Below are 22,280 nucleotides of genomic sequence, written 5' to 3'. Positions count from 1 at the left end.
TGAACATCCTTTCCGAGCATGTTAAATGTAACTATTTGTCAGCGATTTCACTCAAAAAATAAAGCAGCACTAATATTGCAGCAGTCTTATCAAAAATATTCTACAAAAGGTAATTTATTTTATTTTTAACATTTAACATCATAATCCTTTTACGAATTACGATATATATAACTTACAAATAATTTTTTTAGTATTTGATATTAAATATTTCTTTTTTTTATTAGAATTATCTAAATAAAAAATGTTTCTTAATATCTTCAATTGAAGATTTTAAACATTACAAAGTTTATAAAAGTAATTACATCTGATCATTTATTTTTGTATATTTCCGTAATTTTTTTTTTTTTTCTATAGAGATATGATATATAAATGTATTAAAATCTAATATAAAATGCATTAATTCTCGTTAATATCGGAACTTTTGTGAAACATACATGATAAAATATATAACTTTTTAATAGAATTGTGAAAAAATTAAAATTTAATTTGTGCAAGTTCTTTCCTTGTCGAATATTCGTTAAATATCACACACTCTAGGCGAGCGAATTATTGCAGAACATTTGATAGTCAAGGAGAATTATCGAATTGAAAAAGATTAAAATGATCACGAGCGAATCTAGAGTGTGTTTGCGTTCTTGATTTCATTATAAAAGCTCGTTCAACCATGGTTCGAGAATAAGGTCCGCGATAACACGGGCAAAAGGTCAAAATAAATAAATGATCTCTCTTACATCTTGGTCGCAAGAAATGTGAAAGCGTACACAAATAAATTTTCGATATATTGCTAGTAAACAAGATATGAGATACGTTGATGAAAAGTGCAACGAAAAAGTATTTCCTCTAGTTAATATAATAATAAACAGAGCAAATAAAACGTTTGCAAAAAAATAAATTGAAAAATCTTTGCAACTGTTACGTAAATTGTTACTTTTCTATAATTTATCATTAAATATGTTAAGAATTATTTTATAAATAAATATATTTTAACAAAAAAACTTCGAAAAATTTTAGCAGAAAATAGATAAGAAACTGCAAAGACAATTATTTTCTGCGCAAATGAGAGAGAAACGAAACACTTATTGTTAATATATTTGACATGTATATCGGTTCTCGGAACCGATAGAGAGATGGAAAACGTTAGTATTGCTTATGTAATAATCGTATGAATCAGAATAGCCAACAACGTCTAATATGGTACATTTTTCCTGTACTTCGATAGATATGACCTTATTCTCTAAATAAAAAAAGCTCATTGACTAAAGTTTTATTTTTATAAAATAAATAGAATGTTCTGCTTTTTAATAATTTTTTGATCAATCTAGAGTCAATATTTTTTTAATGAAAATATCAAAAGTTATTATTTATCACATTTATTGTTCTCCAATTTTTAGTATCAATAATTTTGTAACTAATAACAAAATTAAAATTATATAAATTCTATCTAAAATTTAACGGAAAAATTTTGTTATCTAATTATCTCATTGTCAATAAAAGTTTAGTTTTCTTTCGAAGATTTCTTTCTCGATCATTCAGATTATACTTAATAATTATTAATGGGTCTCGGTACATTTCCGTTAAATGTACCAAGACCCATTCGATCACGTCGGAAATGTGCGGGATTATATCAAAATAACTCAGTCCCGCATTATTGACTTTGATAATAGATATATCATATAATATCTTTGATTGTTAAGCCATAATAAATTTCAAAGACAAAGTCTATTTTTTTAAATCATTTTTATTATGAAAAGAACGTTTATGTACAATTACAACGCCTCTCTGTATACATCTACATATAACTGATTTCTAAACTATACCAAAATATTACGCTATGCTCATCGTACAATAAATTGCTTAAAGTAAATCTTTTTGACAATTAAGTCATCATTTTTAAGATTTACGGTAATAATAAAATAAATAAAACATCGTGAATATTCCATTGCTCTTACACGATTTGCTAGATTTAATCTATTTCATTAGCGGATGTTAATTTGATGATACGTTTATTTTTAACCATATTGTTAAAAATCGACAACCTACGATTATTTGCGACAACGAATGATATCAATAAAATAAAAAACAAGATTAAAAGTTTATTGACGATAAGTTAATAACCTCAATGTAAATTCTCTTAATAAAATTGAAAAATTCGATTGTCGCCATAATAGGTATTATAAAAGGATTGGATTGCAGTAGCAGGGATGGCTTTACATTATGCAATATTATATATAACTCTGCTGTGTGATAATCTACGATGTATCACGAAATCTTTTTTCTTAAATTTTTTAAATGTAAAAAGAAGATTGGGCGGGAAATATCCCAAACTTTTATTTACATTTATACAAAATATCTACATTTATACATTTGCATTTTGCATTTGTACAAGTAGTAAAAAGATCAACATTGCCATCTATATTCTCAGTTACATAAACATAGAATTAATATAGAAAGAAATAATTTACGATTAGCTTCGAAATTCATTAGATAAAACATTTTTATAATCAATTTTCTGGATATTGATTAATTCCGAAAGCATTCGCTAAGTAATATTATCTCTGCTAATGCAATACATGTCCAACTTAATGCACTTATACTAACAAAGTCATGAGTGTCTTAAGTAATAAGTGCGATTAAATCACTATTGACGTAATCCACTCCATATATCTTGGCTATGGATCTTAATCTGGAAAAATACAGTTTATCTTATTCTTTTCTTCCTTGAGAGCCTGTGCTCGTATTAAATTCTTGAGAAAAGATTTATTAGAACCGCGTAAATCTTCATCAAATGTACCGTTGATGATATATACACACGCATTTAGGTATATATATATTATCATACATATACCTAAAATTTCACACGAGAGTTTTCGAAACATAATAAAATCATGTTCTCTAACTTCTCATGAGATGATCATTGAACGATTCATGCAGATTATAATACATAATAAATATTCTTCGCTGATGAAATTGGGACGATCGTGAACATTGGTCAAGTTTACTATTTTTCAGGCGATTTCCATTTATAGAACTCGATCGTCGATCACATAAAAAACTTTCGAATGGTGATGTTGACTTTATTCTCGCTTATCTTGCTTCAAATTATTATGCGGATATTCAAGCATGTCGCCTTCATCTGAAATTTAAATACGGGAATAATTTCACAAATCGTGCGCAATCAGTCTTATTCGATTGGTCTCATTAAATTACCTTCACCCTCATCCTCGCCCTCCGCCAAATGAATATCATTCTTTTGCTGAGGTTCCTTATCGTAATCGCCACCATCATACTGATCATCACCACCGTTAGCTTGTCCATCGTCTAATCTAAAGTCGAAAAAAATTATTTATACAATGCTAGATTCATTGAAATTAAATAAGTGTGTATATCTTGAAATATATAAATTATAATTAAATAGAATTTGATTATATAAGTATTAATTATAAAGAAAGAGCTGGGACTCACCCAGGAACACGACCTAACTGATTGAGTTCTTCACCAATTTCTTGTACTCCGGGTCTCACTCTGAACCATTGAATATCGTTCGCCCTTCTCTCGACAATCTGATCGCCGATATGTCGCGCGGCGGGAGGATTCGCGGCGAATGGTGGATCAAGATTACCAGTTTCAACGATCGGTTCCTTTTCCTCTTTACTGTCGGCCGGAGCGAGTTTTGGCGGTGGCGGTTGCAAATTATTGTGAGCCGCCGCGTCATCTCGCTTTCGAATTTCTTCTTGACGTTTTTCTTCATTGTCGATCTTCTGTTCGATAAGCTCTGGAATCGGCAATACGCCAACCGGTAATTTGACCTTCGACAATTGTCTAGCTGGTAGCGGAACGACCTTGTCGACAAGAGACGGTGACACCAAATTAGCGTTGTTCGCTAGAGTAGAGTTTTCCATTTTTCGCGAACTCGCGGAATCGCGCGCCGCGTTCTGTAAAAAGTTGTTTACAAAATTATATACATGGAACAAAATACACGTTTACAGATAGGAGCTGCGCTTTGACAATTATACTCATATTATCGTGAAACCGGTTATAATGATAGTTGTCATTTTTCAATAAATGTACAATGCAACACTGAATAAACGAAAGAGTTGTGTCTTTAGAAATCATTGTTGATATGCTATGCAGTAAATTTTTTCTCTTTATGTAACATATTTTATTTTGACATCAGTAAAGCTTTACCGGATCTCTAACTCGAATGAAAAGTACAAAAATACTTGCGTAAAGAGAAAAACTATTTCTTCTCATATCCAGTTAATTAATTTATCAAATAATTGCGATCTACAAAGCTATAAGTGCAGTGTATAATGTAGAAAATTTATACATTAAGATACAAAATTAAAAGGTACATTATTAAGCAATGCAATAGAAGAAGAACTATACTATATATTTTTATGTAAATAAATCCAGGCTTGTCTTACATATTTCAACAAATTCTCGAGCATTCTCCTTGACAAAAAAAAATTGATTCTCTTATGCAATATAAAACTAGCGATAGTAATACAATAAAGATGTAACGCAAAGTTAATAATAGCTAGGTTGTTACAAGGTTGCCAATAAAAATACAAGCAGATAAACATAATAACAATTTATTAATGCATTATAGAACACAGATTTACAGGCACATTCAAAACGACTCGCGAGTCATTATATATAAAAATATGTCATATTCCTAATAAGCAAGCCTTGCAAAAAGGCCGCAAAAAATTGTTAAGAAAATTATATATGTACACAAAAAAATAAAATCTTTTACGTGCTTAAAAAATCCGATAATATTCGCCCGTGAATTATATACCAACAAAAATATCTACAAAACTAAGCCAACAATAGCAAAAGAGGAAAAAAACCCTTAAAGACGTCTACAAGAATAGAGCAACTTTTAAGAATATTTGTCTTTTTTGTTTGAATATTTAATAAAAAAATTAAAATCATTGATAAAAAAAGGAAAAAAAATATTGTTAATAAAGTTTACAAAACCTTCTTTATATGATTTCCGCAGTATTGCAGTGTTAAAAGCATCTATTTTCAAAGTTGCGTTAATATCATTAGTACGCGTTATAAGCGCAGATGTACGTGTATGTGTATTTTGAACATAAAAAATTAAACATTCTTTTAAGAACGATTTGTTGCTACAATAATTAATGCACAAATGACTATTAATAATAAATAGTATAGTACATCATTTTTATCAGAGTGCGATGTGAAGCCAATTTGAGTTAACAATATGTATTCTTCGAAACGCAAGCATTTACAATAAATTCTACGTATATGCAATAAATGCGACAGTACAAAAACTCACAACCAGCACCACTAACTTTAAGCAGTGAACAAAAACAATTAAAAAAGATAAAAGTGGATAAAAAATAAAATTCAAATAACATAGAATCTCGTTTTATTAAATATAAGTTCATGCGCATCGACTACACTTTATTTATTTATCAAAAACAAATTCTATTATGTGTCTAGTTTAAGATAGTAGTAAAGAGAGGTTACGGTTTCAAAAAAGAAACAATTATTCCGAGAAATTTTAAGAAAATAGAAGAATTCTACTTCTTTTTTTTTAATTCCATAATGGACAATATTTATCTACCTAAAAAGCAGATACTACTATATATATTAAAAATAATTAGTCCCAAAATATTCACCATCGTCTTGTTTTATAAAAAATCCTTAATTGATTTAGAGAATGAAATAATAACCACTTTTGATTTAACCAACTAATTAGATGTTCCTAACCCATGTGATTAACCCGTTATAATATAAAAAATTCAAAACAAAAGTAATTATATAAATTATTTAGTCACAGTTTATATTAATTGTTGGATAAAATTATTGTATATCATGTCAATTAAATCATAATTACTATTAATATATATAATGTAACTATAATATATTTAACATCTTATTGTGGTCATAATTACTATAATAGTAATTATAATTATGTGTAATTATATATATATATATATATATATATATATATATATAATTTGATATAATTATATTACATTATATTATAATTATTATAATATAATTGATATTAATATAACTTTTTAAAAACAACAATAAAAAATTTTTATAAAATTATATTACATAACAAGAATCAATCTTTCATACATTCACGAAATATATGTTAAAGAACCTGATTTTGCAATCTCTATTATGAATTTTAAAAAATCCAATCGTAACCAAATAATAACGAATTAATAAATGTATTTAATAAATTCTGTTATTGGGTAGATTATGATTGAGAATCCCGTTTACTCTTTCCTCCAAAGCTTGCAGTTCGTCATCTCCCGCGCGAGTTTTGCCATTGATCATTCCATTAGACGCAGCTATGGACGCTTTCTTGATGTCAAGTTGAGTTAACGGTTGTTCGGCTTGCGAACCCGACATTGCTTGATTGCCATCATGCTTCGGGTTAGTATCGTCCCGTCGATTCAGCAATGACGACATTACCTGTTCCCCTTGCTCCTTATCGAAAAGAATCTCGTCGACTTTTATATTCGGACGTTCGACAACATTTTTTTGCTGTTTTTGCTGAAAGTCATTGTTCGTGGGCTCGTCAATCTTTCGTGCAATAGTTGAAATGATGTTGCCCTTCTTTTGACTGAGTCTAGAGTTGATTTCCTCCTTGGCATCCTTGTTCAACGTCTTGTCTTCCGAGGAAGCTACTTTTCCGTCCGCGCGATAGATGTTGCGAGATGCGTATAGGGGTCGCAGCGAACTTACCTGTTGTTGCGGTTGTGGCGCCGGGATTGGTCTGGAATCCACCTTCTGCGATGCTGATTGTGGCGCAGACGCCCGAAAAGTTATCGGCGGCGGATCAGGAGATGTGCTTTTTCTATAGGATTTCTGTAAAACAATATAATAATTACATAGTACTTACGCATTTTTATATAATAGTTCTTTTTTTAAATTAATCTTGAATATTGAATATTAATCATTTTCTATATGTAACTATTGATTGATTATATTCTATAAAATGCAATTAGAACCATCTTAAAATGTTATTTATTTTATACAAATTGTAATTAATAAACTGATATTACATATATTTATAACATGAAAAGATACGTACCTTGGCGCTTTCTAATTCACGCTGAAGCTGAAAGACCTCCTTCCTAAGGTGATCGATGGTACTATCGGCACCGCCATTAATTGCCATCAGTTCGTTGTATTTGTTCTCCAGCTGAGTCTTCTCATCTTGTAATTCCAGGTACTTAGTCTTCAAATGCTCCATGGATTTCTCCTTCTCTTCTTTCGCCTGCTCGATGCGATCATGTAGGTCTTGCAGCGTCGTTTTCAACTTATTGGTCTCGTCCAATGCTTGTTTTTTATGTTTCTTACATTCTTCCTGTAGATCCTGATGCTCCGTCTGCAGAAGCTGATAGGTCTGCTGAAGCGAGTCGAATCTTCGCATCGCCTCTATGCTATCCTTATCGCGCAAAGACTTCTCCCGTGACGCGCGCTGCTGCAGCTCTTGCTTCACCGCAGCATTCGAGCTCTTCTCCTCCGCCAAAGATTTCTCCAATCGAACTTTGTACTCGAATATAACTAAAAAGAACGTATATTGATTATCTCGTTGTCGACGAGCTTATATAAATGAAATGAAGAAAATTCGATAGTGACAATCAAAGAACTCAGGAGAAAAGCAATCTATAATTTATGAGGTTTGCTATAACGTTTTAACGTAAACTTTACAAGTCACACTTTCGACAATAAATCTTTCAATCTATAAGATAAATAGTGGCTTTAAAGCTCTGGAAGTACACATTTGCTAAATCCATATTTTTTTGCGCCTACCTTGCAGTTGGGCGGCGAGAGCCTCCTGCTGATGAGCGCATTGTTCGTGAAGGTCCCGTAGCCTGGTCATCTCCGAAATAGCGGCACGATAAAGAAATATCAGCAAAAGAGCCACCACTCCACAGCTCCCGTACAGAGCCAGGCGACCGCCTCGGCCTCTGCCAAGCCGCGAACCGCTCATCCCTATTGACAGTAAGATATATTCTCTTGTATTATCTCTTATGAAAACAACCCGGATTTATACGCGAATTCATATCGCGATATGTTGCATCATAAAATGACAAACATTTGATTTTTAATGTGACGTATAATGTAATGTAATAGATATATCTTCGCTTACGTTATCTCACTGCTCATCTATTAAAATATATATATATTAATAGTATTTCTAAAGTATAATCAAATTCTATTCTTATCGTATTAATGAGAAAGTTATACGAACCGTACTTATTCATTTGCAAATTAGTAAAAAATATAACGATGAGACATATAAATCCTTCAGTCAACTTTTGATTTTCTATATTCTTATCGAGGCAGTTGTTAAAAGTATTGTCAACAGAATCAAGGACTACGAATAATATTAAAATACGTTAAAACACAACAATACTGTTGAACATAAACACGGTAGCCAGAGAAACTAAATATCACATGAGCGTTAAAGGTCTCATATATCTTATTGCGTTATTCGCTATTTAATTATATAATTATTTTATCTACAGTCTCATTCCAGAAATTTCAAAGAAAAGTCAACATGCTTGACATAATCTATCACGTAAAAAAAGTTCGATTTTTTAAAATAAAAAGATATTAAATGTGGTTATAAAATGGATGACAAAATAATCGAAAAATAGATAAAAAAGATGTTGACCAAGATATTCAAATATGTTTTATTAGTGTAATTTATGTAATACAGTCTCTTATTTCTAAAAATCATAAGATTCACTTTTCTTTTCTATCTTCCGGCTTCCTTTTCAGATTCCGAAATAACGAAAATGTTTTGGCATCTCTTATTTTTGCTAATCAAGCACTTAAGAAATCCATAAATATACATACATAATATTGTAATTCTCATATTTTTATAGAACTGTATTACCAAAATTACCAAAACTGAAAAAAAAATAAATAGAAGAAAAAAAAATAAACAATAAAAATTTTTCTCTGACAGCTATAAAGTGGGAAATTGATTTTAGAATCATTATTTAAATTCTTTGTATTCCGCTTTTAATCATCAATTTCAATTTTTAAAAGAAATAAACGTTAATTTAAAGAATAAAAAAAATTTAAGCGTTTAGAATTGAAGCATATTTCTAAATTTCATACACATTTGACAGTTAGTTATAAAAGCGTATTTTTCAAAATCTATTCCTGATTTCTCGAAGATTAGATACTAATTTATGAAAAGGAATTCTTTCCAATTTTTTTTATAAAATGCCTCTGCGATTTGTAATATCAATATTTAAGATAAAAATTATTTATAATAAATATTACATAAACTAAAGCAACAAATAACTAAATGACTTTGATTAATAAATAGATTTACAAGCAAAATAATTTATTATGTCAATCTAAAACTTGAAAACTTTGGCGCTTTGTATAAATCTTCAGTTGCCAATTACGAGAATTGAATATCCCATTTCATAGTGACGGATTTCTTTCAATTCATTTTAAGTTCAACTTTTATCGGATCACCTTGCGCGCGTTTCTTTCCCGACTCGTGTGAATTAATGAGAATTTTCACCGTAGAGCACGGAGGAAAGGAAAAGCGGGGAGGAGATGCAGCGGGGTAGTTGGCTACTTAGCAGCTGGATTCGAGTTCACTGACATTTCGGAGCACGCGCGATACGAGTCTTGTTTCGTTTACGGCGACGACGACGGAGACGATAAACGGCGACGCACGTGTACCGTACGCGCGGAAACGTGATGCCCGTTCGCAAGCGGATTCTACCCGGCTCTCTGCATGCCTCTGATTCTGGCATCCCGCCACACGTCAAGTATTCAAAGAATAATGAATCCTTGATTACGTACACAAGATAATCTGCTGGAAAATACAAGTATTCTGCTCCGTGGACTCCAGAAGTAATTCTTAACAAAGGAAGAAAATATCGCATCACAATTTTATTCTAATTCTGCATGTTTATCGAAAACGAATATCTCAACAATATAATCGGTTAAATAATAATGAGCGACAATTCAAGTCAACTAATCATTAAATAAAATGCATATAAATTACACTATAAAATGTAAATGTGCCGCTAATATTCTTTGTGCGATAGCTACGGAAATATTGCAAACACTCCAAACACCGCAAGCAAATACCGCGCATGTTTATCCATCCATACTATAAACTGTTGACATTATTGTCACTATTGACACTGTAATGCTGAATCAACAGCTGAATATCTATCGAGGAATTATCAAATACAATCGCATCATATTGCGAATGTTGTTGATTACAATGCGAATAAGATTTGTAGTTAAGACACCCATCGTTGACTTTTGAAGATCAAATGGAGATACATATTTAATTCAAAACCTATAATTCATTGACTAAGCAATTATATTTTCTCCCAAATCTCTCTGTATAAGTAGCAATAAATAATACAACTTAGAAGCATGTATGATTCTTTGCGGCAACAAAATTCTTCAAAATAGTTTTTAATTTTATGATGCAGTTTCATAACGAGAATATTAGTACACAAAACTTAAAAGTAAATTTATTTCGAAAATGAGAAACTCTAAAACTCATAATTCCGTACTTGAGAAGCAGATGATTTAGTCTAAAATTTATCTAAAAAAAGAAATTGAATACGTTTTTAAAACATGAAAGGTTCAATATTATGACAGCGCTTAAAAAATACTTTTTTTAATTAAAAGACTAAAGAATCCTTCAGTTTATAAAATTATTTGTATAGCAATTATAAATATCGACAGTTCTTCAATAATTATTCCAATAATACCGTTCGTAGCGATAATATTGATATCTCATTAATAATGAATATTAATTTTTTATTATTGTCTCAGTGTTCTTTCATCTAGAAAGAACTATGTATTTATATCATATTTGCAATTCTTGTAATTGATTGCACTTGAACGCGAGCATCGCAATATATATTTACCTAACATTTAAATCTTACTTAACGTTTTATCAAATTGTAGGAATAAGATCGACTCGTGATGCAGATAAAAAAAATGTGTCTTAAAATAAGTGATAAGAAGGATCGCTTTTCTATCGTGTTGGATTTATTAGTACACGACCATTAACGGGAGGCGACACGACACGTAGACAAACCGCGTGCCTTCCAGTTGATTACTCCAAGAGCGGCAGAATGGCAATCCAGACAAAAATTCCCTAAACGAACATCGGGGGAAATTTGCAACGTACACGTGGAATCGCGCGGATGACGTTCCATTCACAAATTCCCGTCGTTGATCTTCCCGAAACTATCAACATCGTCGTAATCTACATAGAATTATGAATAGCAATTAATAGCACATTAATCGCGAACCCATTACGCGAACTTTGTACACATTAATTAGCGTAAACATGATGATTTAGCGTAACATAGTCTTGCGTTGGAAAAAGAAAATAGCCCTCCATACACATATATATTCATTCGTATTTATATGTGGAATGAAGATTCTTCAATCACTGCAAAATTAATTTTAATTCTCATTAATATAAACAGCTGTTTGAGCGATTATTAAAAAGAACTGTTATGAAAACACATCATTATAAATAATATAAGAGACATGAATAATGTATCCTGTTAGAGAAGTGTGCATTTAACATTATTCTATATATAACAAGAATCGTAAATTCTTCGCTTGTAAGAATATTTAAACACTTCTGAGAAATAATGACAGCAATGATATAATAAGAAAAATATTCTTTCATCCGAGAGAAACATGTAATTTTTTTCATCATAAGTACTAAGATTACAATAATCACAAATGTTCATAAAAATTAGCTTTAAAAAATTCTCATTAAGTTTTTATCAACAACAGTTTAAAAATTAATTTATTTATAAAAGCTAAAAAATAACCTCAATTTTCATTAACATAACCGAGATAGGAGAGAAACATAAAAAATGATATCGTAAAGAGAAAAAGAATTTCTCTCACAAGAGGACCACATATATGTGCGTTGACATAACTCTAGAGCGTCGTTCGCGCTATGTTTACGGCATGCATGACCTATATGTATATGTATGTACCTCGTATACCCGGTCGACGGCGAGCCGCACACTCAGCTCTTCTTCATCGCGCGTCCCGGTCTGCCTAGCCAGCGTCGAACGTCGATCGCGGTGGTCGCGTCGGTGGCGAAATGGCGATGACGCGTCGCGCGAGGGAACGACGGCGACTCCTCGACGGCTTCTCCTCGTAGCGGAGCTCGTAGCGGCGGTGGCGTCGTCGTCGTCGTTGCGCGACACCGCACTCGCATATGGATGATCGCGTGCACACCACTAATGTCACGTCGAGGGAAACGCGGGGCGAGAGTATCGCGCGAACGTGGCCGGCGACTCCTCACGTCCTCGAGAGTAACGCGCAGCGCACCATGGAACGAAAATGCACGCGGTGTAGACATTCGGCGATCGACTAGCTGGCGCTGACGACGCGACGCGATCCACCAATAGCGATCGAGCGTATGACAGCTGAGCGACCTATCGGCGACGAGATATCGACTGCAACTTCACGGTTTTCCATCGGACGCACCGCAAGATGCACCATCTTGCAGAAATCGCGATGGAGGTACTGTTTCTTCTCTTTTCTTGCAAAATATAATAGAATATTTACGAGTAGACATGGAATAATAGAATAGCTGTTTGTGAATTATCTCTTAAGGATGTAGATTTTTTTATTGACTTACGAGTTTGAATATATTTCGGCGTTATGATAATTGCATTCTCTCTCTCTCTCTCTCTCTCTCTCTCGAGCATTTTCGATTACAGTTGTAATATTATTTTGTTCGCACTATGTCTTTAATATAAGTATCGTAACTTGATACATAATGTCGTATTTATTTTATATATTGTTTCTGCTAAAATTAACAAAACAAAAAAATTCTTCCAACAATAAAAGAAATCGCAATCATATTGTCCAAATAAATGCTTAACTATTTTTTCGTTAGACATTTTTACAGAAAAACGAAATAATAAAAAATATATTAATCTTTTCCTATTTTTATTTATCAAGATACAATTTATGTGTATCTGTCTGCTATCTTTTATAATGAAAATATAATAGATATATTGAGATAATGAAGAGTAGGGTCCTATTATAATATGGGACTCTAAATGAAGAGATGAGAAAAAGAGAGAGATGCTAATATTATTAGATCGCGTGAAGGAAGAGTGAAGTTGCCGCGGCGCGCAGGAATTTTTCGTCGTTGGCGCGATCGACGGTTGGTGGCGCTGCGGTCTTTCGGGGCAAGGCTCCACGGGCGACGATTGCTCAGTCAGGGATCTCGTTTGCATCGTATCGGTTCACGAGGACTTACGTGCGATCGCGAGCGGTACGCGAGAGAGAGAGAGCCCAACGCTTACCCGTGTCGCTCTCTCTCCCCCCCTCACACTTCCTCGTCCTCCCCCTCGTCACTCTTCCATTCCCATTCTCCGCCGCCCATCGGCTCGATCTCGGTGTGTCGTGTCTGCTGCTGCGCGCGCGAGTGTCGTGATTTTGGTGAGCGAGCGACTCCGACGAAAAGGGACGTCCACCTCGCATCGACCACATATATATCTATATATATATATATATATATATATATATATATATATATAGCGATCGTCGCGCGAAAAGAAGAGAGATAGAACGGCCGGAAGTAGGAAACCCGTCGACGGCGGACGTGCGCTTTTATTCCTTCCTCCTACTCCTATCATCGTTCTCTCCCTGTCTCTCCCTCTCTCTCTCTCTCTCCCCGCGCCGACTGGCTCGCGCTCTCTCTCTCTCTCTCTCTCTCTCTCTCTCTCTCTCTCTTTGATCCTCTCGCGCGCGCCTTCTCTCCTCTTGCGTCGGTTTTCTCGTCGACGGCCGTCGGGCCGCGCCAAACCAGACGACCGCGCCGAGAGCCGCGCCTCCTGGACTCGCGCGCCGCCAGAAACGGCCATCGCCAACATAGAGTGACAGTGTTATGTTGTGTCGTTGCTCCAGTGCTGTGCCCGGCTCCTGTCCTCGTCGTGCTGAAGAAGATCCGTCGTGCCGTCGACAACGCCTGTGACTGTGACCGTGACTATCGTACCGTTACCTCTGCCTTTGCCGCTGCCGCCGTCGCAATGTGCCTCGTCGACGTGACTGCCTCCGCCCGCGAGATGCTGTGAGTAATCTTTTTTCGTAATATTATTTATAAGAGAATCATCATGCGATCAAGGATTAATATCGCCGAACGATACCGAAAGTATCACCGACATCGAGCCGTTTCAAAACCGACGGACTGTGAATGAATGCACTACATGTTTCTCGATAGTTTGTTATTATTCTCGCATTTTTCTTGATATCCAAGACACCCTAAATCGGACTTAATTCTTCCTCTCAGCGCGCGTTTTTTTTTCTCTGAATTATATTCATGTTTCTGAGAGAAAGAGAGAGAGAGAGAGAGAGAGAGAGAGAGGTCCACCGAATTGCTCGATACAATCTGCTCCTGCAATAACAATCTCTGCCCGGTCCTCCCCTTTCCTTCCCCCTCCTTCCTCTGCTTGCACCCCCTTCCCGCATATATTATTACCATCTCGCTCCCTGGTCGAGAATCGTTATGGAGCGGAAAAACAAGGCGAAACAACAGATCGCTCCTCCCGAGATTGCGAAATCGCGCTGTTTTCTATCTATCGATTCCTCTCCTCGAACGATACGTGGCTGCCGACCAACAAACGATAGTAGCCCTTCGCGGCCCGACGGTCGGGCCGGCGCTTCGCTTCCGTCGTAAGCGCGTGAAAGAGCGCAAACACACAATCCAGCCATCAAAGTCCAATTTATTCCCCGTTGTCGAATAAATTTTCTTTTTACAGAAAATGTCCGTAATCAATCTCCGGCGAGTGTACGCGACGAGGTACAGCATTTCAAAATCCAAATAATATAATAGCTTTGGAAATATCGATCTTTTGTAAAAAAAAATTTCATTCTGTTGATTAAATTTATTGAAGAGATTGTTATAAAAATTAAATCTCTCCCGCGTGAAAAATGGCACGTTTTAATGAGGAAACATTTGTGACATCGTGACTAAACTTTCCTTTCTGAGCCATTTTCTGATTTTTCCAGGAAACTTTCGAAAATACTTAATCATCAATGACGTGCCTGAGATACATAATCGCTTGACGTAAGAACAAAGAGGAATTTTCGTGACATCGTTGATCGCGAGTGAGGAACGTAAGTGTGTCGCGTAACAGTTGCTGCGGAAGAAACGCAGCATTCTGGGAAACGATTGATCGTATCGTAAAAGTGCACCGTGAAGATGGATGAGCCGTTGGATGGAACGGCGCTATGAGTCATGTTTTCTTCATTTTAAGGGAGAAAACCGAAAGCAATAAAGTAATAACACTTCATAAAACAGGTTTCCGCGCTAAAAGAGTTACAAGAGTTATCTCGATATGTCAAAATAATTACAACACAGCTAGACGCTATAACGAAATCTCTCTCTTTCTCTCTCTCTCCCTTGTTCATTCTGTCTTCACTCTATTTCCTTTGATTTAAATTCTACCCTAGTGACCCTTTAGCTATTATTTCGTCCAACAAACTTGCACCTTCCCCCCCGTGATGTCCGATTAATTCGATTTTTTCTATTCGGTTGGGGTTCCTCGTTTCTGAATAAATGTTTGAAGGTAAAACATAGATTAACGGTAACTTTTTTGAACAGTTGTCATTAGTAAAAGCGAAAAATGCTTAGTGTCACTGCGCAGTAGGACGAGCCTGGCCCCCTGCAAGTCGATGCTAAACATGGTGGTTCATTCCCTCGGTATGCCGATCTTTTCGGAGGCTTTTCCGTTATACGCTTTGAATCTATCATGATTTTCTCTCTATCATTGCCTTTTTCGATACAAATGTAACGCTATAACTTTTAGAAGTTTTCCAAAATTTTAATTATTTCATATTTAATGTTTTTATGTTTTATTTATATTTTTATAAAATTACTCGTTTTATAATTTTAAATCTTAAAGGCGATTAGTTTTTAATTAGTTTTTAATGATTGAAATGGTAACGCGCACTTTTATCTTCATCTTCTTGCAAGAAATTTTCCGCGTTAACTTTCAGAAACGAATCGATATACTTTGTTTTTACTCCGAGATATATTGCGTGTGAAATACAATAATTTACTATTTTTATGTATCATTTCTTATAAGAGAAAAGAAGAGAGAGAAAGAGACATTCGAAAACTAAAATTTATAAATTATAATTGTATGCATCATTATTTTGTAAACTATTTTGCAAAAACCTGTTGTCATATATCATGTTATATTATAGAGTTTTTTCTACATCGATGCAAAATCGTAAAGGATTAAAAAGTGAATCAGGACGCACGCAATGCGCGCTCGCTTCGTGAGTTCCCGTACTCGTCAGCACGTTTTACACGTTATACACGGCGTTACAAGAGACTGTAAGCAATCTTGCCGGCCGAGCAGGGCTTCTCAAAGTCTTTGCTCATCGGAAAAAGAGAAAAGTAGGTTCCGCATCGGCATCAAATTCACAGAACCCGAGATCTCTTTTCTTCCACATTTTTTTGACGCGGCAAATTATTGCGTCGTACATTTGAGTCTTTAACGAAATCGAACGTGTGAATAATATTTATGTACGTGTAATATCTTTCATTTTAAGAAGAATAAGACATTAAAAAGAGTTTGTGAAGGATTTTTATATGAAATTTAGATAATTTTTAAAAAATACAATATTTTTTTTATGATTTATTGCAAGGGAGAAAAATTTAAAGTAATATTTTAAATATAAAATTAATTTTTTTAAATATCGTGCACTAGAATAATTATGAAAAATAATACATGTCTTTAATGCACTAACATGTCTGTTGAAATTAATCTTATACTACATTAAGTACATTGAATATGATTCTCGTGTCGCAAAAGCAAGACTCTAGATAGATAGCTACGTTATATATGACAAAAATAGAAAGGAAGACAGCATCAATTATCATAACAATGAATACCCATTAAAAAATAAAACTCAAAATTATCTATGGAAGTTCTGATGGAATATGAAATATATTAAAATTGTGAATTAATTAACAAAATTCGAGAAATTACATACGTTAAAATTAACAAAAAAAAAGCTGATGAATAAGTTTTGTCTACAGAATTATATAATTTTTAAATATCAAAAGGTACGAGTCGAGGTACGAGTCGCATTTCGAAACGGCACAGGCTTTTCGAAAGTGCATCCACACATTCAACGAGCTGCGATACGTACATATTATGAAAGTCTTCGGCGTGACATGTGACACGGTCCGATGTGACGTCATACGTCGGGATGACGTTCGAAATTGAAGTACGAGAGCGAACTCGCGTGCGTCCGCGGAAGATCGGATCTCTCTCTCTCTCTCTATGCAAGAGAGGCGTCGGTGAGCACGGATGCCGGCGACGTCGACGTCGACGTCGCCGCTGCAAGTAGGTCAGCTGGACTCGCGCGTTTGTGCGGAGGCACAAGGCGATGTTTGCGACCGCGAGATCGTTTCACTGTTATTAGCTAGCACGGCTAACGGAGGCGATCTCGCCTTAGTACGACACCATGTTTCACCGATCTCTCGATCTGATTTGATAGAGATCGAGTTGTACGCGAGCGGGATCAAATACGCACTGATTACGTAATATTTTAGCCTCCGAAATACAAAGGAAATAAAAGCAGACGAGAATATAGACTGTCATAGATAAAGTTACGTTCGAAAACGTACGTTGTTTATTTCGTTAAAAGCGATATTGGATTTATACGAATTAAATTTTTTTTATTCTCTTATTAAGATATCATAATTTCTAGTACAGTCTTTAATTTTGTATTAAATTTTGTTTTATTATTTTTCGAATATTCCTACTGACGTCACTCGGTATATTTGTAATCGTAAATAGTACTTTTTCAATAACAATTGCGGTAGTTAAATGCAATTGTCGCGGTGCTACTTAGCCTTCTTGCTATATCGCTGCGGTTAACTTATCTATGTAGATGCTACATGTATGTTTCTTTAATTCATTATCTTGGACGCAAAAAAAAATATTTTTTTTTTTTACTTTCTTGCGGAGAGAAAATGTATCCATCGTTTAAAATAATAAATTGAATTATTATTATTGTTTGATATAAACATACGGATTATTCACAAAATTCCCATTTTAGTCTGTGTGTTTATATCAGATAAATTGACAGATTCGTGATAGAGAGTTGAAGAATGGGATATAGGTAAATAAACATATCAACAAGTATGAGCTCTACAACGTAGAGTAAGCAGCATTAATTATGCACGCTTGGATTACATTTACATTACTATGGAAATAGATCGATCGGTCGCTGGACTCGGGCAAGCATACTGAGAGTATAGTTGAAAAGAATCGAAAAAACTCATAAGGAACGTTATGCGCGAGAAAAAGTTATAGTCCTTCCAAACTTTTCTAAATAGGATCTCGCACAGTTTGCCGAGATTTATTACGTTCTTCGAAACGCGCATCTACAAGTTTCGGTAAGCAAAAGAAAAATATGGGTTTTCGCAAGCATTTTTGCAAACAAGGTTGAAGTATGAATAAAAATGAGCGTACATTTGTTAAATTGAATAATTATAATTTATTCATATATTAACTTACACGCATACACACTAATTATACTGTACTCATCAAAATTTTGGTCATTAATTTGCACGTTAAATTTTCTCAAAGTCCCGATTTAATGAAAAAAAGAGAAAGATGAAAAAAATAATTCAAGATAGAAAATTTTTTTGCATATATATATAAACAACAAAATCCGATAATGAGTTTGATTCATCTACGCGAAATTATCACGTAATCTTAATATAATAAATTAATATTGTATTTGTATTTATTAATTATTATATATTAATTATAATTAATTATTATATATTATTATAGAAGAAAATATTATTTAATAGAGATATTTAATAGAAATTTAATTTTATAGATATTTAATAGCGAGACAATGTCTCTCTGTGTATATTATGATTCATATACATATTGAATTTCTGACGAAAATTTTTTTTTATCTCACGTTTGCATGTATATGTCTTTGTTTATTTCAAAAGAGCAACTTTATATATTACAACGAAGGAATTAATTGCACTTTATGTAATTGAGAATAAATAAATACAGATTTCGGCAACATTGTTATCATCGTAGATAAGGATGACTTTGCAAGTTCAAAATAATCTGCGATTAAATACAAGACTATCGATATTCAACAAAATTGAATTAATAAGATAATTTTATTTTTAGAATCGTCAATATTTTTTCAACAGTTACTCTTTCCTCGTATAATATCGATAAGTCACATTGACGATCATTTCATCGTTTGATATAAACTTGAAAAAATTACTTCATGGAAAAGAGATATTGATCAGAAACAAAAAATCGCGATGACTTCAATCTTCCATGCTATAAATATGCGTAAAGAATACATTGTATATGAATATTTTACGCTAATTGTTATTATGTGATGATAATTATAATTTATTTATTTATCTTTATTTTTTGCATAAACAGAATCTTTATCTCTCACATTGTTCATTAACTTAATAATTAATAATTAAAAGTATTGCTTGCAATAATGACAATTGATAGCAAATTAAAGTGACTCTTTAAATTTACAAATGCATAAAATTATATTAATTTAGCGTTACTATCAGATAACATTTAATTATTGATATTTCTCAATAACGGCAGATATTATCGAATATTGATAATATAAAACGGAAAAATATCATAAAATCTTATTATTCTTTTTATCAACAATAGAAACTACCGTACAGCGAAAACTATGAACTATATTAAACTATATTATTGTAAAGCTATATTATTGACTACTAGTATTGGATTTTCCTGAAACGAAAGAATAGTCGGAAAAGAAAGGCTGTAAAACAAATTTTTATGAACTTTTCCATTCTGGAATACGGTATTTCAACATTCCTTGCGACTGGAAAGTAAGAACGATAAATTGAATTTATAAATATTCAGTTATTAATTAAAACAGTGGCGAGGCATTAAGATGAAAAAATATTTTATCAGTGGACTTATTTTAGAGAGACTTATAAGTACATTGGCTTTAATATTCTGTACGAATTCAAAATTTAATACAGGTGATAAAAAGGAAAGATGAAATTTTGTGCTCTCTCTTTTTCATTAATATAAAATATAACAGATTTTATTATCGTTGTCATAAATGGCTGTAATTAAGAGTTAGTTATAATAATATTACTCGCTTGTAGAGAATTATAATAATTCTTTTTTTCTAATTAAAACTATATAAAATTATGGAATGCGTTAACTATCTGAGATCTAATTTTGATACTCGCTTATAAAAATATTACGAAATTAATATTGATAAATTTAAAAAATATCAATAATAGAAAATTGATTTATCTCTCTGTATCCTTACTTGAAGCATTATTAATTCTTGTTATTTTTTGCTGCGGACGTCATCGTTTGGCGTCAATAACAAATATATTTACATTTTTGTCATATATTATATAAACAAAATATTGATATTGATTAGACAGACTCCAAGAAGGGTCCAAGCTGAAATCGATATTTGTCATCCTTGTATACGATATCCTTCATTAACCTCGCATCAACAAGGACACTCGTATGGTCGTCCTTGTCGCATAGTGATTGTCGATTCCCAATGCACTCGAAATTGATAAAGCGATCTCCGATGCCGCTGGATAGATTGTTTCTCGCGGATTTTCCGTGCGACTATGAGCAACTATCGACATGAGATCGACAAGATCGACGTGTACCGGAATTTCCACTTTTTCACCTGTTGAAAACTCCAGCCGATTCCCGCAGGGATTTCGAACAGAGGCAATACCGGTGCTCTCTCTTCGTGGCGTCCAAGTTCTATTTCCAGGTTTCTCGACGTCGCGACGCCGCGTTTCCCGTGTTTCCGGCGCCAGCGTCGATGTGCGTGACGCTCGATATTTTAAGTTCCACCCAGAACACGGGGCGGCTCTCCCCATGGCCGATTCTCTTTCCCCTCTCTTTTCGCTCTTCCTCTCACCTTCTACTTAATGTCACCATTTAATCCTAGAAATTTACGCACGAGTGATCTTATCGCTCCAACAGATTTTTAGTTTTCTATTTTGTTGGAGAATTAGCGGAGGACGCATTGCAAGATATATAAACATATGATTTCATCAATCGATCTATTTGCTTATTCTATATTTAATGTTATTAAATATATTTTTATCTATTTTTGATTCCGAATCTTGTATGAATTTATGCGTTCTCTTGTTCTCCATTTTTTTTTTTTTTTTGTATTTTTTAATTCCTATTTTGTAATCATTTATTTTTTTCTACCATCTGTATTATTTTCTTTTTTATTATACAATATTCTCAGAAAACTATTTGTTTTAGAACATGCAGCGAGAGATTCTCTTTTGTTTTATTCGATAAAGATGTTCTTTTGACACTGGCCAAGGCGAAGTGCGTTGTCTCGAAAATCGGCTCTCGATCCTCGGTGAAGGCAAACACCTTTCTCTCTGCCATCTTCTCTTTTTTCTTCTCTCTTTCTCTCTTTTTTTTCATCTTCTTTCTTCTCGTCCTTCATAGAATCTCTGTTCTCACATTTATATGAGTATCAAACTTCCGTATGACTAGCTAAACGAAAGTTCCGAGGTCACAATTTTTTAAATGCAAACTAATTTTGCAGACTGCACTTGATTCACAAACGATACGGGGTCACTCGAACTATACTCATATCACTTTTGCCTCTTATTTTATTTATGTAACTGGTTTATCAGCAAATAAATATTAAAGTAAACAGATTATTTTATTATATAATTGCCGGAAGTGAGAAAATATAAATTAAATGATAAAAATATAAATATTTCCCTATGATATGTAGACCTCAGCTAATTGTTATATGTCTTTTTTGTGCAACGAGAAATTTAATTTTAATACATAATAATATCAAGAAATAACAATAATATTTCTCTTGATTTATTCGAATTTTATTCTCTGATTTGTTTCAGAATTAAATGATGGTGCTAAGGGATCCCACGGGTAAGGATGAGGGAAAGGACACCCTCTGCCGACGATACCCCGAAAAGGGCTCCACCGGCACCAAGCAGAGGTGAGTCCATGTTTTGTACTTTAAAAATTCTCACATATTGTATAATTTTTTCCGATTTGTTTTTAATTGTAAGAAAAAAGTCTGCTGTCCGACAAGAAAACAGGTATAAAAAAATATCTCTCGTCATCAGTTGAGAGATTTGCAATTAGTGCCACATCAGCATCATAATTCTTCCATATTCTGAGTCTCATGTATCTTCC

The 22,280-nt window shown here is 33.6% G+C and overlaps 2 protein-coding genes across 3 annotated transcripts in view; one reads left to right on the top strand and one right to left on the bottom strand.

Moving 5' to 3' along the window:
- Positions 1-1,720: 1,720 nt before the first annotated feature.
- On the bottom strand, positions 1,721-12,376 carry LOC126852655 (Golgi integral membrane protein 4-like). 2 transcript variants are annotated; one of them, XM_050597664.1, is made up of 7 exons: positions 12,021-12,376; positions 7,807-7,989; positions 7,082-7,557; positions 6,733-6,855; positions 3,463-3,932; positions 3,208-3,323; positions 1,721-3,133 (listed from the first exon to the last, which is right to left on the bottom strand). In XM_050597664.1, the coding sequence occupies exons 2-7, from the start codon at positions 7,985-7,987 to the stop codon at positions 3,075-3,077; spliced, it is 1,425 nt and encodes a 474-aa protein (XP_050453621.1). In that variant the 5' UTR covers positions 7,988-7,989; positions 12,021-12,376; the 3' UTR covers positions 1,721-3,074. The 2 variants fall into 2 exon arrangements, with proteins under 2 accessions (XP_050453621.1, XP_050453620.1); XM_050597663.1 differs by lacking the exon at positions 12,021-12,376 and adding an exon at positions 8,249-8,366.
- A 1,576-nt stretch (positions 12,377-13,952) lies between these two features.
- LOC126852647 (uncharacterized) overlaps positions 13,953-22,280 on the top strand; it is a 34,376-nt gene continuing 26,048 nt past the window's right edge. Inside the window, exons 1-2 of the mRNA XM_050597640.1 lie at positions 13,953-14,116; positions 21,980-22,080. Of these exons, the coding sequence (XP_050453597.1) occupies positions 22,017-22,080 (64 nt within the window). The 5' untranslated portion in view covers positions 13,953-14,116; positions 21,980-22,016. The remainder of the gene's footprint in view (positions 14,117-21,979; positions 22,081-22,280) is intronic.

Source organism: Cataglyphis hispanica, chromosome 11 (assembly GCF_021464435.1).
Source record: "Cataglyphis hispanica isolate Lineage 1 chromosome 11, ULB_Chis1_1.0, whole genome shotgun sequence".
NCBI lineage: Eukaryota > Metazoa > Arthropoda > Insecta > Hymenoptera > Formicidae > Cataglyphis > Cataglyphis hispanica.
This window is presented reverse-complemented; position numbering and strand designations above follow the sequence as displayed.